We start from the raw sequence: 22,846 nt of genomic DNA, 5'->3' as shown, positions 1-22,846 counted from the left end.
GCTGAGTTAATGTTCGACTCCTCCTGGTCAAGCTCTCCAGCTGGATGAGCCGAGGTCTCCCCTCTCGCTGCTGCCTCTGAACACAGAAACACAAATTGCATCTGAAGCAGGAGGTGCAGGGTTTTTTTTGCTATTCTTTTCTAAATCCAGGCTAGATCACGTGGAGGTATTTGGAAAACTTTTTTGGCCAGTGGACGACTGTTGTCTTGCAGAAAGTCAAATCAAACATATGCGATACACAAGCAGTTCACAAGAACACATTATAAAAAATAAGTCCAGTTTTTGCCTGATTTCAAGTGAAATCTGCATCAAAACAGGGTGACAGAAGTAAAACGAGTGCAAAAAGCCTCACTTTGTACATCTGCTATTACAGTTCTCCTCTATGCAGACGACTTTCCTGTTTTCAAGGCACAACTTGGATCTGCTGTACGAATCTTATGGATACACACTAAATGAAACAATAGTGTGCATGACTCCAGATTCTGATCCCTCATCCTAATATGGTCCCAACATAGCAACAGCAATAAAGCAAATGTTGAGGCTTCAAAATACAAAGTCCATAAACCAATGGCTGACATGGGTTTTATCATAAGGGTGATAAATATACAGATTTCAGTCTGTCTTAGAGATCTGATGTTCATTTACCTGCAGATGCACTATACGTACCTGCTCCATGGTTTTTCACAACATTTTGCACATCACTATTTAATACAGGAAGTAGGTGAACTAAAACAAGTCATCTTTCTTTGTGAGAGGACCATATTAATGAAACAAACCTCAATGACATGATAGGGATCCCTAAAGATGCTCCTGCTGCTTCTCTTCCTCCTCATCCTAAGCTTCCTTCTCCTTGTCCTCGCCTTCCATCCAATTGTAATTCAACCTAATTGTGTTTCTGCCCCTCCTCTTCCTCATTTTGTTGGCGCTGTGAACACAATTAATGTGACTCTGGATTAATTTGTGCAAACAAGAAAAATCTACAGCTTTTTGGTCAGAGGTGCTCTTGTGATTTACGCCGGGTAGAGTAGATTTATGTGTTGATGCTACCTGCTTCAGCTCTGGCTGCTGAGTGATATTTACACCCTGGCTGGATTACAAACTTTAACCATGTGCTCAACTTTGGCCCAGCGTTGATACCTCTTGTTAGTATAACGACCTCTTCTTAGCTTGTATGTATGATGTATGATGGTGGATAAATGAAATATACAAAAAAATTAACTATACTACAAAAGAACATCTATCTTGGAAACATCAAATGACCGGAGCATAACTTGTCAACTAGTCCGAAAATAAGTTATACAGGAACAGTCAAAGACACACCTTCTCATGTCACATTGCTATTCATTTCTATATAATTTGATTAGACAATAAAGAGTTACTGTATCTAATCTAATTATTCATTAAAAACTCTTATGCATAGCTGCATTTTATACAGCTCATACAGAATTCAAAGTACAGGTTCATGTGAGTATTTAATGTACGGCTCAGATCTACAGAATTTCAGAGTTTCTAGAGCAGACACAGAGCTCACGCCACAACAGGCTTCAGGCGCCATTTTAGTGACTTTAACAATATATTACATTTTAATTTCGGTCTAGCTGACATTAGGTTATGCACGCAGCACGCAATTGAACCACATATTTTAGAAGCCAAAGGTTCAAATTAGCTGGGAGCAGCTTCACTTAATTATAACAGTGGTTTTGTTAGGAAAACAGTTTCTGTATACCGGATACTAAATTGCGCTGACCTCAACGGCTAACGTATCTAGCTAATCGCTACTGTTAGCACATTAACAGCAAGCTACAATGACGAGTAACAAAAACAAAACAGTAATAAGGTTTTAATGAAAATGTTTTACCTTTTCTAACAGTCCCAGAATCCACAGCTTCAAAGTCCAGCAGGTACTGAAGACTGTTATCCGTTTCGCTGTCACCGTCCGTGAGAAAGTGTTTTTTTTTTCCCCGAAAGGTCAAGGCCCGCCGCTCGCGCACTCTGTCTGCGCATGCGCATCCCAACGATTGACCTCCTCCGTCCGCTCCCGGGAGGTTATAGTATGACGTGTTCTGACGTCACTCTCCCTCTCCCTGTCATTTATTTGGCTCGAAACACATATTAACAAATTGCTCAGTGATGAACAACTACTCAGATCATTTCCCTAAGCAGTGCGCTTTGTCAAAACGAAGTGTGTCCATTACACTGACATTCTGTTCTGCAATTGTTATTTACTTGTATTTTATAATTTGACTTTACATACTGCTGGGTGGTTTGTAAAGTTTACAATAACTAGTATTATCATTATGCTATATTTTCAAAAATATATAATAATCTCAAAAGTAATGCCTTGGAGTAGAAAATAGTAATGCTATTTAAAACTAAAGTACAGTATTTGAATGTGTGTATTGTGTCTACTGTTTGTTAACTCACCATATTCATAATGTGTTTGTGGGGTTAGGGGTGTGTGTGTGTGGGGGGGGGGGGGGGGGGGGGGGGGGTTAGGGTCTTTAGGCTTTGGCCCCCACCCCTGCCACCAGTATATTTTTAAGCAAATATTTCTAACTTTTATTTGAATATTCAGTTTGCTACCATCTTCTCTTAAAGGGTAATTGCCAGGTATCCCGCCCTCTCCCTTCGCACACACATGCACACAAAGAAAACACACAGTATAATTCACAGCCTCATTATAGTGAATAAATATTTATGCCATTTACACCATCAAACTTAGATTGCTAAGGATGAAGAACCTTTTGTTCTTTAAAGAACCATTTGTAATAGCTGAAGAACCATCAACAAAATAAAAAGGTTCTTTGACGTATGATGGTTCTTTAAAGAACCATGAAGACATCTGAAGAACCATTTAAGAACCATAATTTTTCTGAGTGTGGGGTCTAATGTAACTCAAAGAGCTGAGCTCAAAGATGTGAGGAGAATGACAATGAGTTGATAATTGACTTTCGCTGTTTCACACATTAGACTCACACGTAATTGTGCTTTTCTCCCCCCCCCAAGAAGACTGGGAAATAAAATTGAAATGATTCGAGCAGCGCACACGTGTGTGTACATATGTTTGAACAGAGACGCGCACACCTGTGCGGGGTAGAGCGCGCTCAAGTATGAAAAAATGCTTGAAGACAGGGATTTGTCTTTATGTGTGCTTTCCTGTTACACTGTTGTCATGGGAACAGCATACAGCTTCTGTGTCAGGAGCAGTGAATGACACTGAACTGCACTTGTTTTCTTTTCTTTTTTATTCATCCTCCACTCATTGCTAAAAATGCAAGTGTACGCACAGAGCTTAAGGACACATACGCAATTCATCGTGTTTTGTAAGGGAGGCCCATTTGCACCCATGATACACTAGGAAAGACAGAGGTCTTTCTGAAAGCGTAGAATATCAACTGTACCAGCATGTCTTCGACTCTGAATGGACTATTTTCTATTGATTAACTTGGTGCGTAGGTCTGTTGCTCACAGTAGCACCAACTTTCCGTAGGGCTGTTGGAATGTACTGATAAGAAAGTGAAAAAAAATGATGAAGTCTACCTAAAACACTGATCTCTATGGAAAAGGTGCTAAAATCCTAGTGAGAGATAGGGGGTTTTTTTTCAGGGGGTAGGTAGGTGGCTGTTGTGCAGGTCCTTTTGGCTGGAATGGTAATACTGCTGGTTAAATATGACCCAGCTGGAAGGAACTGCCTGGCTCTCCCCCTTCTCTTCCTCTGTCTGAGAGAACACATGCTTCATTGTGCTTCTTTTGCCAGCCCTGATAACAGGCAGGAATGTTTGCATGCATTCATGCAAATGTGCATTTCTGCACGCATCCCTCTTCAGTGTCTTCTTAGTATCCAGCCGCTTTTTTCAGCTCTTTAATCTTTAGCTTAATCTTTGCATGTGGGCGCTGTTTGTTTTCTTACCCCACACGTTTCAGCCTGCAGCTACGTTGCCTTGACAGTGAGTTTTTGTGGGGTTTCTTGCGCGTGTCAGTATTAACTTTGTGTGCCATAGGCATCAACAGATCCTTTCATAAAGCTTGCAGTGAAGATGTTGCAACTAGAACAACACTGCATCATTAGCACTGGTATTCTTAGCATGTGTTCCCTGATTTACAGTTGAGAGTGTGTGCTAACAAATGTATTCACATATCAGTTTCTTTGAGTATCCACTCAGAGAAATCACTGCTGTATTTTGACCTGACACATTCATGCAGCAGGAAGCCATTCCAGCCTTTGAATGTGCACCATTATGGAAATGGAAACTTGTTTTGTTTTGTTTTGTTTTTCTTTTAAGGAAAAAATAATAATTACCATTCAGCCCAGTGGAAACAACTTGTGCAAGGGAGGGCTGAGAGGGACCAAAGCCTATCACTAGCACCTTCCACTGCATTTGGCTTGCCTGTTAACGGCAGGAGGCATAGACATTAGCCAAATGTATGGGGGTGAGCCGGATCACTTAGCTCGCACATTTTCATTTTAATGGCGGCCATCGCAAGGTTAATTCAGATGTGATGCGGTCAAGACGTGCTTACGTGCTGACACGTCAAGAGACAAATGGTGGTGCTGAGAGGATCCATGGGGCGGAAGGGTTTATCTGTCCACCAGGGAGCAGTTATCGGTACACACACATACACACACACTAAACAATTGTTTTTTTGAAGTGTACTCATGGGCTAAGTTAGATGTGGATAGGCTATAGTAATACAAACAATAAACACACTCAAAAGGAAGCATTTCTTTAGTTTGAAATTTTTATTCCAGCTTGATGCTTTTTTTTCTATACTGCCTCATACTTACCATATATAGTATGCTTTTAGTTTGTCTTGGGAATAATGAAAAGGCTGAACTCATATGGATAAATGTACCACCAAATAACACCAACAGGAGCTGTTCCACCATGGAAACTCAGCACACAGTTTTTGTGCTGAAGCTAATGCCAGTCAAGGTCTGGAGCACTGCAATTATTGAATCAGCAGAGTGTTCACAACTTTTATACTATGTAACTTTATGTGGTCTGCTTCTACATGGGTGAGTTTGTAACTGCTGTCTGGTGAGGAAGGAGCGGCTAGCAGGTCCAGCAGGCATGTGGTGTGGAGGTTAGCTGGACAACTTGGAGGCCAGCCAGTTAGACAGAACAACAGACCTTTATTTGGCGATAACAGACCATACAAGCCAGGTCTCCACGGCTCTACCCTATTCGTTCATTAGGGTTAGGTAGTTGCCTGCGCTAGCCCGTTACAATGGTATGGTCTCTCTAAACAGATGCATGGTGAGCAGCATGCTCGGCTGTAATGGCTGCCACTGCACTCACACTAGGAGACTCTCAAACTACCACAATAATAGAATGACACCCCCTAGTGGTGCTATACCATATAAATGGCTATTATGCTACAAGTTGCTGTGGTTCAGGCAACTGAAAATGGGACTGAAAATGCCTGAGTTCACAGATTAAGATTTGGGACCCAGAGTATGTGATGGAAAATATGGAAAAGGAAATCCAAAAATCCTGCGTGACAGGATGTAAACATTAAAGGAACGTTAATGGCATCCCACCGCAGCTTCTTCTAGACATAGGGATCGAAAGCACTGGAGGCAAAACACACACACACACACACACACACACACACACACACACACACACACACACACACACACACACACACACATATATATGTGTGTGTGTGTGTGTGTGTGTGTGTGTGTGTGTGTGTGTGTGTGTGTGTGTGTGTGTGTGTATATATATATATATATATATATATATATATATATATATATATAAATATATATATAGTTTGATTGTGGGTTGTTAAAGTGTCCCTTTAAACTTGGAACAAGACTCATTCTCTGAAACTGCATTCATCTTGCGCAACATAAGACATAAAACACTTCTATTATTGTCTGGAAGAACAGGATGCTCTCTGCATCTTTGTCTTTTGTCCAAAGGCAGTCTTGAATCATAGATGGGTAGATGGGGAGACAAGGGAGCGATAGAGAGAGAGAGAGCAAGGGGAATAAGGAAACAAAAAAACTGATGGGGTCCAGAAAGAAGATTTGCACTGCTGTATTGCCGGTATTATTTGCGTCTTTATGGCATTATGAGACTGTGATGTCGGGATTGTGTTCACTTTGATGAAATATCCTCCCATTCATAGTCACTGTGGAGAGTGTAATTGTATCTCAGCAGAGGAGTTACATGCAGACATCAGACACTATACTCACCCAGGGTATAGGGATTACACTCATACATGTGTAGACAAATGATACCTCCACACACAGGCACGTGTATACGCCTGTCTCTCTTTACTTGCACAAACGAACGCATACACACACGAACACACGCACAAATTCCACTGAAGCCTCCCTCGAAATGGACCTCTAGATTTTGCCAGCAGTGCAGATTAAGCACTATCTTGCTGTGAATGTCACACTGGCTGTCTGTGACCTCAGCAAAACAGGTAAAAAATATCCCACCTTATATAGTGTTCTTCCTCTGTCCCACTCATTCAACCCCCCCTGCTGCCCCCATTGGCTGGTGTCCCTTCTCTCGTCGCCCTCACTTGTTCTTTCTGGCAAACGTTCATTCTGCTATTTTTTATTTCCCTGCAGTTTGGACCTCATTTCACCTTTGCTTCTATTATTCCTCGCATCACGTCTTCCAAATCTATTTTCTCATATGTCCATAGATTCAGTCTGCTTTGTGTCTGTCTGCCCCACCACCCGTTCGCCCTTAGCCCCGCTTCTTTCTCTCTTTCCTTTTTGGTCTCTTCTTGTCTCCTTCCTCTCGGAGGGGTTGCTGTCCTGCCCGAGTGCAGCGCGGTGACCATCGATTCATCAAAGTGTCACAGCGCGCCACCACAGTTCTGTGTGTCTGCTACTGAACAACTGCACCAGCAAAGCAAACAACAGCACCTGCACACAAACACAGGCACAGGTAGAACCTGGAGTGCTGCCCCAGCAAGGTCACACCTCTCCCTGTACACTCATTTGGCAGCCTGCGCACCGGAGATGCTAAGTGCCAAGTGGATGCTGCCAGTGGCACAGCGGGCTAAGCAGTGGACAACATATCTGTTGAACATCCACACAGTTAACATTCCACTACAAGCCTTCTGCAAACAGTTCCCAATGGCATGATGGAAGATGAAATATGCTAAGCACTTAAAAACGATGGCCATTTCCTAATTGCTGAACTAGCATCTCTGCTGCTCTTCGGCATTCACTGGTTCACCAGAATTTACACAATCTGAGAAAACATGACCTTCTTACTTTACCGGTGGCTAAAAAAGCACCGCCAGCAGTGTCTTTATGGTGTCTTTATGGTGTGTCAGTAGAGTCAACTGCAGGTTGGGCTCTTCCCTGCAGATTTACACCGAAGGCCTTCAGAGTAGGTCACCAGCTCCCAGATGCTAATTTCATAATGCATCCTGGGCGAGCCTTAAATAATTCATCCAAGCCCCAAGTGCAGGATCCACTTAATCAAAGGCTCCGGGTTTTCAAAGAACAGGGACAGCAGACTTACAGAACCTCGGTTAACCTCACTTGAATCTTATGGTAACCTTTTTTTCTGCAGTTGCGCATAATTTAGAATGAGCATGGCCGCAGGGTGCAGCAGAAACATCTGCAAGTGTCCCTGTTATCACCCCCCCCGATATGAAAATCAAACTCAATAATGTTGCAAATTGGTCCTTAATGGCCACAGAAGTGCATTTTCAAGTGCCTGTTTTTTCTACAATTGAATTCTGAGTCTGAGCCTAACCATTTTTCATCAGGAATATAACTGTTTTTGGCTACAGCCAGAATAAAACAGCTTCTCGTAAAACTCCAGTTTGGTCTTTTGTCCAAGATTGTATGCATCATTATCAATTTAGGAGTTGGTAACTTGGCAATGCTGCTTACAATTCAAAACAGCATTTAGCAGAGCTCTGGCAGCAGACATATCCTCCATCATTATTACTTTTTCTTTTCATTTTTTTGCTTCGCTTAATTGTGTCCATAAAACACAGAGCTTGAGTTCCTGCCTGGTTGATCACCTGTCATACAGCGTGCTTCATGCTGTAATGGCATGTGCACTGTGTGTGAAAACCTTTTATTTAGCTGCAGAACACACTCTCTTTGTAATGTTTTCACTTCAGCTGGTAGCACCTCAAGAGTCACGAAATCAATTATTTCTTCAATTTGATGCTGAAAGTGATTAATAACAATTCAATCGCCCTAACCTTCCTGGTATTGTTTTATAATACAGTCCACTCTACTTGTCTTTACTCAGTACAATAGGTTGGCAGACCCTTTTGATCCCCATCAAGCTCTGCAATCTGTCTGCTCTACAGTGTGAGCTCCTGATTGGCATTGTCTAACTGAGGCGCTGTAATGAGGGAGATGATGAGGAGATTATTGACTGGGTTGTGGGTAAGAAAGTCAGGTGGGAGAGTTAGATGTGGGGGTTTTACCTGGATATTAGTATTGACCTGATGGTAATTGGGAGGCTGGATGCTCACTTGCTGAGCCTATTTAAAGGCTTTAATAAAAAATCAGATGAGGATAGCTCTCAGTTTGATCATTTTTTGTTCTTCTCTCTTGATTCTTCTTAAAGAAAAGGGAAAAAAGTACATGATTTTACACATGCCATGAATTCACTTACAGATTTCTAAAGCAAGCAAATAGCTAAACTCTGGATGCACTATTAAACGTGTAGTTTAATTCTGTTCCACATACGTTAATTCTTGTCTGCGTACGAGTGCACTCACATTAGCATCTTTTGGAAGAGGTCAAGCGCACATGAAGCACTGAAAAGTGACGGTGGAGAGGCTTCTGCCTGTTTTTGGACCAGACAGGCCCTTGGGAGTCAACAGTGGCATGACAGATACACTGTGACTGGATGAACCTCGAGCTGCTGCCAATGCCATCCAGACAGCCTATATCTTAACTTTCTGAAACTATCTGCTTTTATCCTTCTCCCCCCAAAAATGCATTTCCTCTACCTGGGAAAGAAAAATATGTTTGTATCTGTGTGTGTGCATGTGCTTTTGGGTGGGTGGATGTTTTTCCAGTAGCGATTCAGGATACATAAACACCTTGACGTGGTGTGTAGCCCCTGAAATCTTTGACATTCACTTTGATTGCTACCATGAGATCAAATGCAGCATTTGCTTGTCCGGGTAACCAATAACAAACCCACTTTTTCAGGTTTCTTTGTTTTGTTCTTTCAACTTTGAGTGAAAGTAAAATGTATTTTTGTTAAGCCCCTCCCCTTTTAGTCTCTTTAGTTGCCTTCATGCTTGGTGCCTTATTACCTGTAAATCCCTACTGTTTTCTCAGACATGATGCATATTTCAGAGTGAAAATATGGACAGATTTTGGGCTTTGAGTTTTCCCTACCCATCAGAGAATGTGCACAAAGTAGAACAGAGTCTATATGCTTCACAACCATTCAATGTCCACCTCCACCCCACCCCCGCAACCCATCAAAGCAGCCTCTACTTTTACCTGTCTCAAAGCTGCGATGTGTTTACTCAATAATCCTTATTTAAACTGTCACTTTTTTATGCCCTCAGGTAGCATGCATTGATTCATCACAGACATTTGCCCTGTTTGTCTGTGCATACAAATGAACAAAACAAATATCGTATCTACTGCAAGTCTTGCATTCTGGTTGTTGAATAATGTGGGTTATCCAGATAACAGATGTCCTGCAATTATACTCTCCTAATTACATTTTAATCAGGCTACATTATGATGCAGGTTTTTTGGCTGAAGTGAACAAAAGGGAAATATACTTCATTTGTATTAACAGCATGTGCAAGGATATATTTATTTAGCTCACTTCTGTGTGACCACAAATATATTTATAGGGTACGAGATCCCTGATGTATGAGGGATTTAAATCTGTCTGTTCAGATTTAGTGTTCTTTGGGGGGGGGGGGGGGGGTTATGGTTTTTTGACATAAAGAAAATCATCGCCATGTCCATCTCTTCTCCTTATCCAGTTCAGGGAGCCAACCATTCGCACTCACATTCACAGCTATGGACAATTAAGAAACATCAGTTAACCTAACCCCACTCACTGCATGTCTTTGGACTGTGGGAGGAAGCCGGAGTACCCGGAGAGAACCCACACAAACTCCACACAGAAAGATCCCATCCTGATGGTGGAATTGAACTCAGGACCTTCTTGCTGTGAGGGAAAAGTGCTAGTCACAGCTTTTTTTATATCTTTTTCAATTGTGCATTGCAAGTTTTGATTTAAAAAAAACAAAAGAAGAAGAAAAAAAGCAGGTATTGTAGTGGCAGAAAATTACAATCATCTCCATTCTGTTTTTTTTTTTTTTTTTACAATGTATGAAATCAAATTAATATCGTTTTAAGAGGCACCTTAGCCCAAAACCAAACTCCTACATTTTCCACCAGGCTGTAGTGTTATTTTTCACCTAGATTTTTTTTGTATGGTCTGCTTTTGCTCCACAACGCAAGCAGTCATTAGCTGTGGCCATTCATTCCATCATATTCAAGAGAAGGCTGGCATCTCTACAGTGGATATCTACCGAGCCCGGCAGGTGACACCAAAATCATCTAGATAGAGGAAAAGTGGCATAGACCAGGGGGAAATATGGAAATTTGATTTGGGAATAATGTGCCTCTTTAACTATTGAACGTTATGTGTATAAACACAGTAATTTGTAAATTAACTCTGAAAGCACAGACAAAATGCAGAGTTGTGCATAATATAGCAATGACACATCATTCCTCATTAGCGATTAATTACAGGCAAATCCTAACATTGATTAAAAGTCTCGGCTGTGCTCAGATCAGTCGAAGACAAGTCATTTAGCTTGGAGATTGAAAACGCTCACAGACACATAGACAACGCTTCTTACATCCACCCCGAGCCTTGTACGGATACAATTAAAATCTCAGATTGAAGGCAGTTTAAGTGGCTGCTGGAAAAAAAATGCAAGATGAGTTCAATTAATGTAGCAATCAAGTACGTCTCCTCCTCTCCCCTCTCGTCACCTCGACTCTTCTTCTCGAGCTATGTCATGTATTAACGTGGGAACCTATTATTAATGTGGTGGTAGGACCAGTGCTGTGTGTGATGAACAAGCGTGTGATGATGGAGGTGGGTAGAGGTGGGGAAAGCTGAGAGAAGGGGGGGGGGGGGGCGAGCCATTTAGCACTGCAATATTAATGGCTTATGCTGTAGGTGATAATGGATGTTGCTGCATTTGGTGCAAAATGTTTGACTGTGGGTGTGCATTTGTATAATTTCCTTTCTTGAGTGTAGATGAGTGAGGTTTTTGTCTTTTTATTTGGAGAATCCTTAACGTTTAAGCACTCTGCTAGCTGTTCTGTACTCTGCTAACGTGTCTTTCTGCCTTTTAATAACTGACTATTTCTTTTTCTCTTTCTCTTTCTTCACAGCTCAGAACTGCAGTTACACATTACAGAATCCCAATGGGACAATAGAAAGCCCTGGATACCCTTACGGCTATCCTAACTATGCCAACTGTACATGGGTCATTGTGGCGGCAGAGCACAACCGGATACAGCTGGTGTTTCAAGGCTTTGCCCTAGAGGAGGACTTTGACATCTTGTCTGTATATGATGGGCCGCCCAGCCCTGGAAACCTGCGAACAAGGTAGTTTATTTTGTGTATGTTCTGAAAAAGCCTCACTAGAAGCACACACGCTATTTGGCTACCATATTAGTAACACTTCTGTAGCACTTCTGTAAAATAATAAGGGATGAGCCATGGTTTCAGTTTCAAAGACATAAAAACTGCACATATAGATGCAACAGAGGTTTGGTGACTGTGTTTTTTGAGTGAGGATGAAAAATCTAAAAATAATGAGTCTTCATTAAAGACTCAATCCATTGTGCTGGCTTCTTTTACCAAAGCACTAAACAAATTCCATGTTAATTTATATTATGGATGTGGCTTGCCAAGAAACCTGCACTTAACATCATGTTTACTGTAATTATGAATAGATATGCCTGACCACTCATTTTACACTGCTGGGAAATCTGTGTGGCTACATCGAGGTTCAGTGTGCTTAGCGCTGAGTGATGCACTTCTACATATCTTGGTTGAAACGAGATGTTATTGAGTTACTATTAACTTGATCATACTATGACCTCTGACATCAACAAGGCATTTTCGTTCAGAGACCTGCCATTCATATTTCCTGTTTCTGAACCACTCTCTGTAAATATGCTTGGGATAGAAACTTCCAGTAGATCAGCAGCAGTTTCTGAAATGCTTAGACCAGCCCATGTGGCACCAGCAAGCTTTCCAGTATGCCGTGTTTAAAGCCACTTAAATCATAATTTTTTTCTCATTTTGATGAACACTTTGAACTTCACCAGGTTTTCTTGACCATGTCTTTAGGTCTATAGGTACCTAAAAAAGTGACTGTATAAGTGTCTGTATTTGGATTAATGCAAAATTGAAATATCAGCGTTGCTTTCATATTTTAAGGTTTAATTGTTTCATTTAAGGTAAATGAAAAGCATTTAATACAGTCTGATAAGTATCTGTTCTATACATCAGCACCATAGTGGCACAGAAGTAAGGAGGTTCTGGATTTGAACCTGCCTGTGTTTTCCCTGTGCCTGCAGGTGCAGATATGAGCTTGATAAACCTGATCAATAAGATTAGAAAAGTATTCTGTCCCAGTCCATTTTTAAGTGCGTGAATGACGGGGACCCTGCAGCCGTTTTGAACACTGCTACATTAAAGTACCAAAGTGTCACCAGAGGTTCAAAACTCACTGAAGTACAAATAAGTACCCCTCGTTACAGGTACATTAGTGCTCCACTGACAAGCTTTGGTACTTTTTGCCCAACCACTCACCCCTTTGAATGCTCAGATTTTGCGTCAAAGACGGCGCCACGTTCCCAAATCCGTGTTAATGCAGCCACTACAAAGATCTTGGAAATCTGAAAAGAAAACCCTGATTTTAATCAATTAAATTGTACTTTTTGAGTCGTTTGCCCTCAACGGTATTGATGACGGCAACGGACAGTTAACTAGAAAAGAGGAGAAATTATCAAGAATAAAATCAGTGAAGCATTCAGAAGCAGTCGGAGCAGACTCTTTGGTGACTAATACCATACGGACTCTGTGGACCCTGCGACGGCATCCGGGGTTATTCCTTGGGATTCTGGGCACATTTTATGCTTGAGAGCTTCCCACGAAAAGAAATAACTTCTCACTTGGGTGTGGAGACTCAAACAAACAATTTCTGAAACAACTTCCTCCAGTTCAGCCAATTTAATACCCTTAGAGAATCCTGCCTCGTGCTTTCCCGTGAAACTCATACAGTCCGTGTTTGGTTTTGAGATTTTAGAAGTAAACATTCTATTTATATCAGCTGCAATTATAAAAGATAGAGCCGGAGAGCTTCAATTCATTGATTCAATTAAGTTTATTTTGGGATATCGCTGTTTGCAGGCTATCTAGGTAACCTCTTGGCAGCCCTCTTGCTAACACACTCACCTAATTAGAGACAATTTCACCGTTTGATCAATTAAAGCCACACCGAAAAATGCTTTTAGTTCCTGTCACCTTTTGCTACGAGCTTGGCCTCGCATTTTAAAGCATATGAAAGCCCTCTGCAGACAAATGAGAAAAATGTTAAGCGCTCTTGTCACCGACACTGTTTCGAGTCTCCGTCGGGCCTTCTCTGTTTTTCCCCGTCAATATGTCTCTCTCTCTCTCTCTCTAGCTCTCACCCCCTCTCTTCCCCTTCCCCTCCCCTCCTCTGCATCTCTCATTTTGTGCCAGTGGTGCCTCTACAGCATCTCCCCACAGAAAGCAAATGAAAGAGAGAAGAAAATCCATTATGGATTGGTGTTGCCCTGTTCTCACCCAGCCTTTCTGCTGTTTGGACTTCTGGGCCTTGTTGTATATTGATGCTCCGGCGGGACAGAGGGGTGGGGGTGGGGAAGGAGGGGAGGAAGCGTTTGTCTCTCTGTCAAAGTCCTTTGAAAATAAGTGAAGGAAAAGAAAATGAATTTAAAAAGACGATCACAAAAAAAGAAAGTTGGGGGAGGGGGTCGATGAAACAGTGAGCGAGATGGAGAAGCAGTGAAGTTCTTGCTGGGGATTTTGTTTGTGTTGACTTTGATGAGAGTTCCTCTCCTTTCAAAAGAGGCATCTTGTAATAACGTCAGACTTCAGACTGTATCTTTGAGTGAGCTCAGGATTAAGCTAGCAAGCAGCTTTTACCAGTCAACAGGCGTCTGTCAGAATACGCTTGTATATTTGCACTGACACCCCCACGCGTGCACGCATTTTCGTGTGCACGCAGACGCACACGTGATAATTTCAACCTTCTCTCTTCTCTCATCTCCCACTTGTGTCAGAGGTAATTTTTCTCCCATCCTCCTTGCTCTTCGCCCTCTGTTCCATCCACACCTATTTTCAAAAATCATATCTCTTCTTGCTGCTCTCCATTTTGTGTCTTGCATGCCTTTTTTTCTTTTGCTAAGTTTGATCAGTGCTTCCTGTGCATCACTGTGTGGCCCTTCAAGCTTTAAATATTTTCTTTGATCGCAAGTCGTCATAAAAAAAATAAAATTAAAAAAATGTTTTCCCTAATTTCATATTCAAATGATCACCTTTCATTTCCTATTCAAAGCAGTCACTCTGTGTTGGATTTGTTTATTTATCCATTAATTTATTCGCTGCTGTCACAGCAAAGCCAAGAAAAACGGTGTTATCAGGGGAATGCTGGGTTACAAATTAGCTATGTATACGCGCGTGTGTGTGTGTGTGTGTGTGTATTTCAAAGTATATATGCACTCTGGTGTGTGTGGGTGTGGGTGGGTGGGTGTTTGCGAGCGTGTATTCTCCTGCAGTAGTTGCTTTATGAGTCACTGCCACTCCTTAAGAAATGCATATGTGAGTCAGTCTGTTGCTGCAGCACTTCATTAAACTGCCGATCCCAACTGATACCTGGGAAGCAGACAGAAAACTTGAAGGAAATTTCAGGTGTTTGAAAAAGAAGTGCGCAGAACTTAGACTCACTGATTTAAATCCCACAACGCAAGCACAAGCTGCTGCTGGTATTTGACTACTGTTAATTAAACAGAGCATTGCATTCCAAAGGCAAGGTGATTAATTGGTCAAGTTCATCGTGGGTGCTCGATGGTGTGGTGGAAGTTGTTGTAAAAATCGTTCAACATTCTCTTTAAAAATGAAAAAGAATGAATGAAACCATGAAAGAGAGATGTATACAATTTTATAGAGAACTATATTTATATTGCCTATTTTAACCCATTTAAGCCATTTTCAATCGTTTTCATATACATTGAATTCAGAGCTGGAGCGATTAAAGTAGCTTAGCATGAATAGTAAGAGTAGTTCTTTTCAAAGTAAGAACAAAAAAGAAAAGAATTCAAAGTTCAAGGTTGTATCACATGCTATATGACTGGACAGCATTAGGGGTTAAAAGTGTCGGTTGCCACAGACAGCCAGTGCACAGATCTCTGTAGGCTTAGCCTATTTCAGCTCTATATCCTGTCTGTGACAACAATCCCCTTGTTAAGTGACAACGTACTGATCCTGCTTTGGATCTAGGCCTCCACCAGGCCAGTTCAGTCCATGCTGTGCTCCTTAACTGATACTATCGCCCAAAAAACATCTCACCTTTCCACTATTTCTTTCTTTTTTCTCTTTAGCACTCTTTATGGAAAGCATGGCTTTAAGTTGTGCTTTTAAAAAAGTCACGGTGTATGGTCTACTACAGCCACCTTCCTCAACTTTTGATGTGAAGATTAAATTGAGGGTTATGACTTTTTAGACATAAAATATGTCAAACCATCCGGCATTTTAATGACTAACCTCTTGTTGTGGACTGTGTCATCTGACACACTCTGTTGACGGCAGTTTCCATGTTTTCTTCTTGACATATGAAGCTGCTTGCCTCTGCCAACCATTCACCTGCAAGTGCAATATATCACTGACTGACACTTAGCACGCACTTCCCTTAAGAACAATTTAACCATAGCTAGCGAGTTCCTGTGCTTCTGTGGTGTCTATTAGTCTAATGATAGAACTAGACACGCTGTGTCAGATCATTTTATTGCACAAAGAGGCCAGTTGTTTTCATCTGCTTTCAGTCTTCATGCTTATACTATGCATCCATCCATCCATCCACCCATTTTTACTTCTGCTTATCCGAGGCCCCGGCCAGATGGTTCATTCGAACCTTCTTGCTGTGAGGCAACAACACTAATCACCGTGTCACTGTGCTGCCCGCTCGCACCATCACTGCAAATAAATGCTAATTAGATTATAATTAGATTAAGACTAACCTTTTCCTAAATTTCTATACCTTTTGTACAAAGTAGTAAGATAGCTGGTTTAAAGCATACAAAATCCATGTTCAAGAGCATATTTCTATTTTATTGCTGCTAAATGACATTTAAATTATCATTAGGGAATTTTTCACTAGAATCCACTAACCCCGGGTGACTTGGGTTAAAGAGTCTGTGCTTTTACAGCATAGCAGTCGGAGAGGCCTTCCAAAAGTTAAAGCATCACTCAGCTGACCTTATGTGAGACTGAGCCTCTATGCACAAAAGTGCACATTTCTCACTTGTGAAAAGCAATCTTTTTCTCACTTCCGTGTCACATTACACATTGTTACTACGAGTCAGGGAGCACCGAGTACATTTCAGCACATGGAAAAGCTGCTGGGGTGTGTGAAGGCACCTCTCCCAACGTGCCTTCGTCTCATTGATGCGGTGATGGAACAGAGGGACTTAAGCCTTGGCAGTCTGGGGGGAAAAAAGGAGGGGTGTCAGAGGAGGGATGGCGAGAGTGAGGAGGAGGCGAGGAAGGCACAGATTTTCAGCCCGCGGGCTCGATAGGACCTAAATAAGGAGCACTGACGCATGGTTCTGGGAGTGGCATTAACACTATTGTCAGCCCTCAGTGCTGTGAGGCTGGGGTGTCACAATATGTGGACGTGTATGTGTGCAAATGGGTGTGTGCGCTCAGTCTGTGCTTACAAAAGGGGAGCTAGATCATAGCCCATCTCAGCAAGCTGATTCAGTGTCGACAAAATCAAGGTTTATTCACACACACACACACACACACACACACACACACACACACACACACACACACACACACACACACACACACGGACTTTCATGGAATATAGCAAGCTGGGAAACAGATTGTTTTTTAGACTTTTCTGCTCTTTATGAACCTTTTCTCTTCAATTATAGTAGCTGCTCACATAAAAAGATATGGATGTGCATTTAGTAGTTTACAGCACCTATATCTAGCTTTAGATATTCTATAATTTGTCTATCCACGTCTCATATTGTATGTGTGAACGAGTACATTGTTAGTCAAGAGTGTAAAGAGCCAATGTCTGCGGGTCATGGTGAGAGCGGGTGACGTATAGTGGCGCTTCATTCCTCCCAATAACTCTTCCCCGCTTGAATGCCCGGACCATCAATCCCTCACAACACACACTCTGCGAAATGACTCGCGCACGTCAGCGCGCTGGGTCAGGCATGCTTAACATGCGCATTGCCTTTTTCTTCTGCTCAGCCCTGAGATATTAAGATAAGATAAGATAAGATAACCTTTATTAGTCCCACACGTGGGAAATTTGTTTTGTCACAGCAGGAAGTGGACAGTGCAAAAGTTATGAGGCAAAAATTAGAATACAATAAGAATAAATACAGTACACAACTGTACAGAATAGAATAAAATAAAATACTATATACAGTAGAATAAAATAAAATAAATATACAATAAGATAAAAATAGAATACAAATACAAATACTATATACAACTGAGTAAAAATACAACGATGACAGAAAGGATTATTGCACTTAGTATTATTGCATATGTATGGATGTGTGTGCTTGATCAGTTAAAGTCTTTATTATGGAGTCTGACAGCAGTGGGGAGGAAAGACCTGCGAAATCTCTCCGTCCCACACCGTGGGTGCCGCAGTCTCCCACTGAAGGAGCTGCTCAGTGCTGTCACAGTCTGCTGCATGGGGTGGGAGATGTTGTCCATCAGGGATGACAGCTTAGCCGCCGTTCTCCTGTCACTCACCACCTCCACTGGGTCCAGAGGGCATCCTAGAACAGAGCTGGCCCTTCGGATCACCCTGTTCAGTCTCTTCCTGTCCCCAGCAGAGATGCTGCCGCCCCAGCAGACCACACCATAAAAGATAGCAGAAGCCACAACAGAGTCATAGAATTTCTTCAGGAGTGGGCCCTCCACTCCAAACGACCTGAGTCTCCGCAGCAGGTACAGCCTGCTCTGCCCTTTCCTGTAGAGGGCGTCTGAGTTATGAGTCCAGTCCAGTCTATTGTTCAGATGAACACCAAGGTACCTGTAGCTGTCCACAGCCTCAATGTCCATACCTTGGATGTTCAGTGGTTGCAGTTAACATGTTGCGTGGTGTCTTTTTCATCTCTTCATCTAAAGGAAGAAGTTGTGGGTTTGATTTCTGCACGTGTGAGGAATACGGTTCAAGGCTGCATGGTTTTATTAGTTTGTGCTGATCGTGATTGAGCTTCTTATTCAACACGACTCTTGCAAACAGGCATTCACTCCATGTAAACACGTTGATAGCTTCTTCTTCTTCTTCTTCTTCTTTTCATACGCACACTCCCAGACATGTGCAAGCACATGCACAAGCAAACACACAGAGACACACACATGCACACACATTGTTGGATTTATGGTTCCCTTGAGTCTGGGCTGTTAATGGAGAGACTGCCACTTATCAACGCCAGCTTTAACGACAGACTGCTAAAAACAGGACGAAGAGTGATAGTTTGTTTTTCATCATACCGCATCGGGAAAAAGTGAAACGATGTTGAGATTTATGGCATCTGCCCACCTGTAAGGCAGAATTATTAGGCCCAGTAACCCCAGATTAGAGAAATAATCAACTAGATGCCTGTGAATTTATATCTCACATCCCGTGTATCACTCATTGTGTTTATTGCTATTGACATCCCTCCCCCCCATCCCGTGGCCTATCAATACTCTTAACAGGGTACACTGCAACAACAGCATGAAATTAAATGCCGTCCTGCTGAGATAAAAGATTAAATATGAAGCGCACCGTGCCAAAAAAGAATATGCAATTTTCAGCCCTTTTGTGCTGGTGATTTCAGTTTTATAGAGTCAAAGGAATACTCTGAAATTTTGGAAAACCAGCACATCTAAGCCTCCAAGGATGTAAATATTACCTCTACAAATAGTGCTATAATTATGCCCATGTAGCGCACCCTGTTTACATTTTAGTCACAACGAGTTCTCCAAAAGGAAATTACATACAGTAATTGCACCTTTTGCCTTGTACAGCCTCACTTGATAAAGTGTTTCATGTGCATAGTATCACATAAAAAGCAGAAAATCTGAATGAGTTTAGTTTCAGTTTAACTGAATGAAAGGGGTGAAATGAAAAAGAACAGTTACATGAATGGGCCTTACCATTTTGCAGACTAATTTTGTGACTGGCTTTGAGTAGTCCTAAAGCACAGGTTAAACCCTTTAAAGCAGGGGTGGGCAATCTCAGTCCACAAGGGCCGGTGTCCCTGCAGGTTTTAGATGTGTCCTCGAACCAACACAGCTGATTTAAATGGCCAAATTAGCTCCTCAACATGTCCTGAAGTTCTCCAGAGGCCTGGTAACGAACTAATCATGAGATTCAGGTGTGTTGACCCAAGGTGAGATCTAAACCTGCAGGGACACCGGCCCTCGTGGACTGAGATTGCCCACCTCTGCTTTAAAGCAAATCCAAAACTCACTTAAGCTAGCATTGTTTGAAATGGCCAGCAGGAGATGAGTCACTAAAGTAATGATCTCACTAACCATTTTCTTTATGAGTTTAATGCTGGGATGTACTGCTAATTTCATCAATTCACCCATCCATCGAGCCAGCTGTCCTGTCACAGGACACAATTTACAAAATACCAGAGTTTTTGTGCTGGTCATATCATTTTATTGTGTTGTATTTATCTGCTACACCTAAATATTGTCTGACATTGAACCAGTCCGTGGTGCAAAAAAGGTTGGGGACCGCTGGTCTAGGGGATTTCTTATGCAAGTTTTTAGTAATGTACTTAGTCGACTCTAGCTTGTTCTCCCTGGGTATGAACCTGCTAATGGACTTGCTAATGGACTATCCCTGCTACTATTAATAATATTAATACTAACACAACATGATGTTCTTTTTGAAAATTATGCACCCAGTAGGACTACAAGATAGGGCATGATTTAAGGGGGTGATTAACACTTCACTACTAGTGCAGCGTTCATAGTTTCTCGGTTGAGAAACACTTCATACTTCTGACATCTCATTTAGAGACAGTGGTTACGTCCATCTTTTAAATGCAGTCTATGTTTCCAGCAAAAGAAAATCTGAAATTTAACTTGGCTGGTTCGGATAGAATACTGAGTTAGTGAAGTCTTCCTTTGAAAATTCACAATACAGTCTCAAGCCACCCCTCATTTCTTTATATTTTGCTTCCAAGGAGGCAGACTTTCTTGTAACTTTTTTAAAGTGGTCTTCAGCAATAGTACTGACACAGGACCTGGAAATGCATCTGACCATGGTCCATCTAGCCTCATCAGAAATGGTCTCAGGGGGAGGGTGACTGTCAAGAACCGTTTCTTATGGAAAGAAAAATGGAGAGAAAATGCTGATTAATGCCAAATTTCACAAGGACTGAGCTTAAAATCAGCGACAACAGGTCTTACAGGGTGATGAATCCAAATTTGTATGTATGTATGTGTGTACAGCAATCTGTAAAACAAAGAAGAGCTTTGGGATGTGCCTCAAGAAGCCTGGAGAATTAAAGACTACTTAAAGAAATTACAAGAAAGCTCGCCTAAGAGGGTTCAGGCTGTGTTCAACAATAAAGATGATGATACCAACTATTGACTTTCAAGCTCATTAGATTTTTTCTTTTTTGCCTTACATACTGTATATATGCACCCATTTCCCATTTTCTAACAAAAAATAAAGAAGCAAGAAGGGGCTCATGGCTTTTGCACAGCACTGTATTCCATATAATAACAGCTATACAGCTAAAGGTTGTGTGAAGCACTTTTGCTTTGTTGGTTCGCATACTGCTTTTATCAGTCACCACATAATTATCTTTGCCAATTAGTCCAGCGTTCAAAAACCCAACGAGCATCGGGCGATAAGCATTGTTTTCATTTAAGTGTTTGCTGGCATTTTGGCAGCTTTGTAGAGAATTTAACGTGAAGAGAAACTGCAGATATGATGGGAACTGAGACAAAGCCAAAAACTTCATGATCGAAGCAGATAAACACCACGTAACAAAGGGTTGGTGGGAGGTGGATGCTATGCTTTTCTCACTGCAGGGAATTCAATTTGTTGATGTGCATGACAACTTATGCAAATCACGTCAGTCACAATTTTACAATTACAATACCCAAGGCAGAGTAAGGCTCATAAGTGCAAAGCATGCACGGCTTGTCTGGGTTTAACATTGTGAAATGAGACAGGCAGACAGGGAAGCTAACTTGTCATAGCTTTTTTTTCCCACTGTTGATATAATTTCACTTTGTTCCAGTTATTTTGGACTGATCACAAGGATATTCATAAATAAATAAAAACTAATTATAATGAATATGTCTCCACGGTGATTGTTTTTTTTAAATAAATGAAATAAAGACTGTCTCCGAAAAGTTTGTGCTTATTTGGATGGAACAGTATGTTCAATTGGATATTTTTGGAAGTCATTCAAACTTGCACAACTCTAACTTCTAACTAGATTATTTCTAATTCGATCAATTTAATCACTCAAATTAAACAATCATGACATTGTAGTTCTTGCACACTGTCTGCATTTAACATTTAAAAGATTCTTAAAAAATTCAAAATGCTGCCATGTCTTTACACCAGTGTGGCATCTGTACAGAGCAGCTTTGGAGGAATGATGGGGAAGGCAGTAAACAGAGTGCACAACATTTTCATAGCTGCTACACTAAACACTAAGCAAAAATATAAAGAAATGAAGGGTGACTCAACACTTTTGCACAGTACTTTACGTCAAAATACAGTACTGTGCAAAAGTGTTGAGTCACCCTTCGTTTCTTTATATTTTGCTCTAGAGGAGCTATTAAGTGAATACACATGACAGACCACTTAGCAGAGAACCAATTTTAAATTGTGTCGTTAGGCAGCTTGTTACCAGCAACCTGTCACAAAAACACATCATTTGCATCAAGATGCCAAATAGCCCAGACCTCAGCATTTTTGAGGCAGTGTGGGATCATTTTGACAGAGAACAGAACAAAACAAAGGCAACATCTAACGACGAGCTTTGAATGTCCTTCCAGAAGTCTAGAGAACTATTCCTGAAGACTACGTAAAGAAATGACAAGAAAGCTTGCCTATGAGAGTTCAGTCAGTGTTAAAGACACTGTTAAACGTGTCCAAACCAGATTCCAATATCAAGCTTGTTAGAATTACAGAACCCCTGTTATTGTCTTATAAACTATACTACCATGTATGTTTGCCAATAAACTTATTTCCCATTTTGTTAACAAAATATAAAGAACGGTGGGGTCACTGAAGACTTTGACTCTGCCACTAATGTACGTCACACAAAGGTCACTAACAAGGCCATGTTCCTTTAAGGCAAAGGCTCTGTCGATGGCGACTCCAGACCCTGTGGTTCTTTTGCTGTTACTGCTAAGAAAGAATTGTGTATGAACAGAGCTGCTGCATGAAACTCAAAAGTCAAAGTGTCAGTCAACGATCCAGGATTCAACTCAACCTTTTAGAACTGCCTATTCTTTTATCTAAATGACAGCATGCACTGTATTCATGGGCAACTGAT

At 41.4% G+C, this 22,846-nt stretch overlaps 1 protein-coding gene across 1 annotated transcript in view; it reads left to right on the top strand.

Annotated features, from left to right (window-relative positions):
• csmd2 (CUB and Sushi multiple domains 2) overlaps positions 1-22,846 on the top strand; it is a 290,206-nt gene that overhangs the window by 12,145 nt on the left and 255,215 nt on the right. Inside the window, exon 2 of the mRNA XM_085395216.1 lies at positions 11,402-11,618. Coding sequence (XP_085251342.1) covers positions 11,402-11,618 — 217 coding nt within the window. The remainder of the gene's footprint in view (positions 1-11,401; positions 11,619-22,846) is intronic.

The sequence above is a fragment of the Rhamphochromis longiceps genome, linkage group LG22, assembly GCF_057381845.1.
Source record: "Rhamphochromis longiceps isolate RC_006_pf linkage group LG22, R_longiceps_female_GT1.1, whole genome shotgun sequence".
Classification (NCBI taxonomy): domain Eukaryota; kingdom Metazoa; phylum Chordata; class Actinopteri; order Cichliformes; family Cichlidae; genus Rhamphochromis; species Rhamphochromis longiceps.
This window is presented reverse-complemented; position numbering and strand designations above follow the sequence as displayed.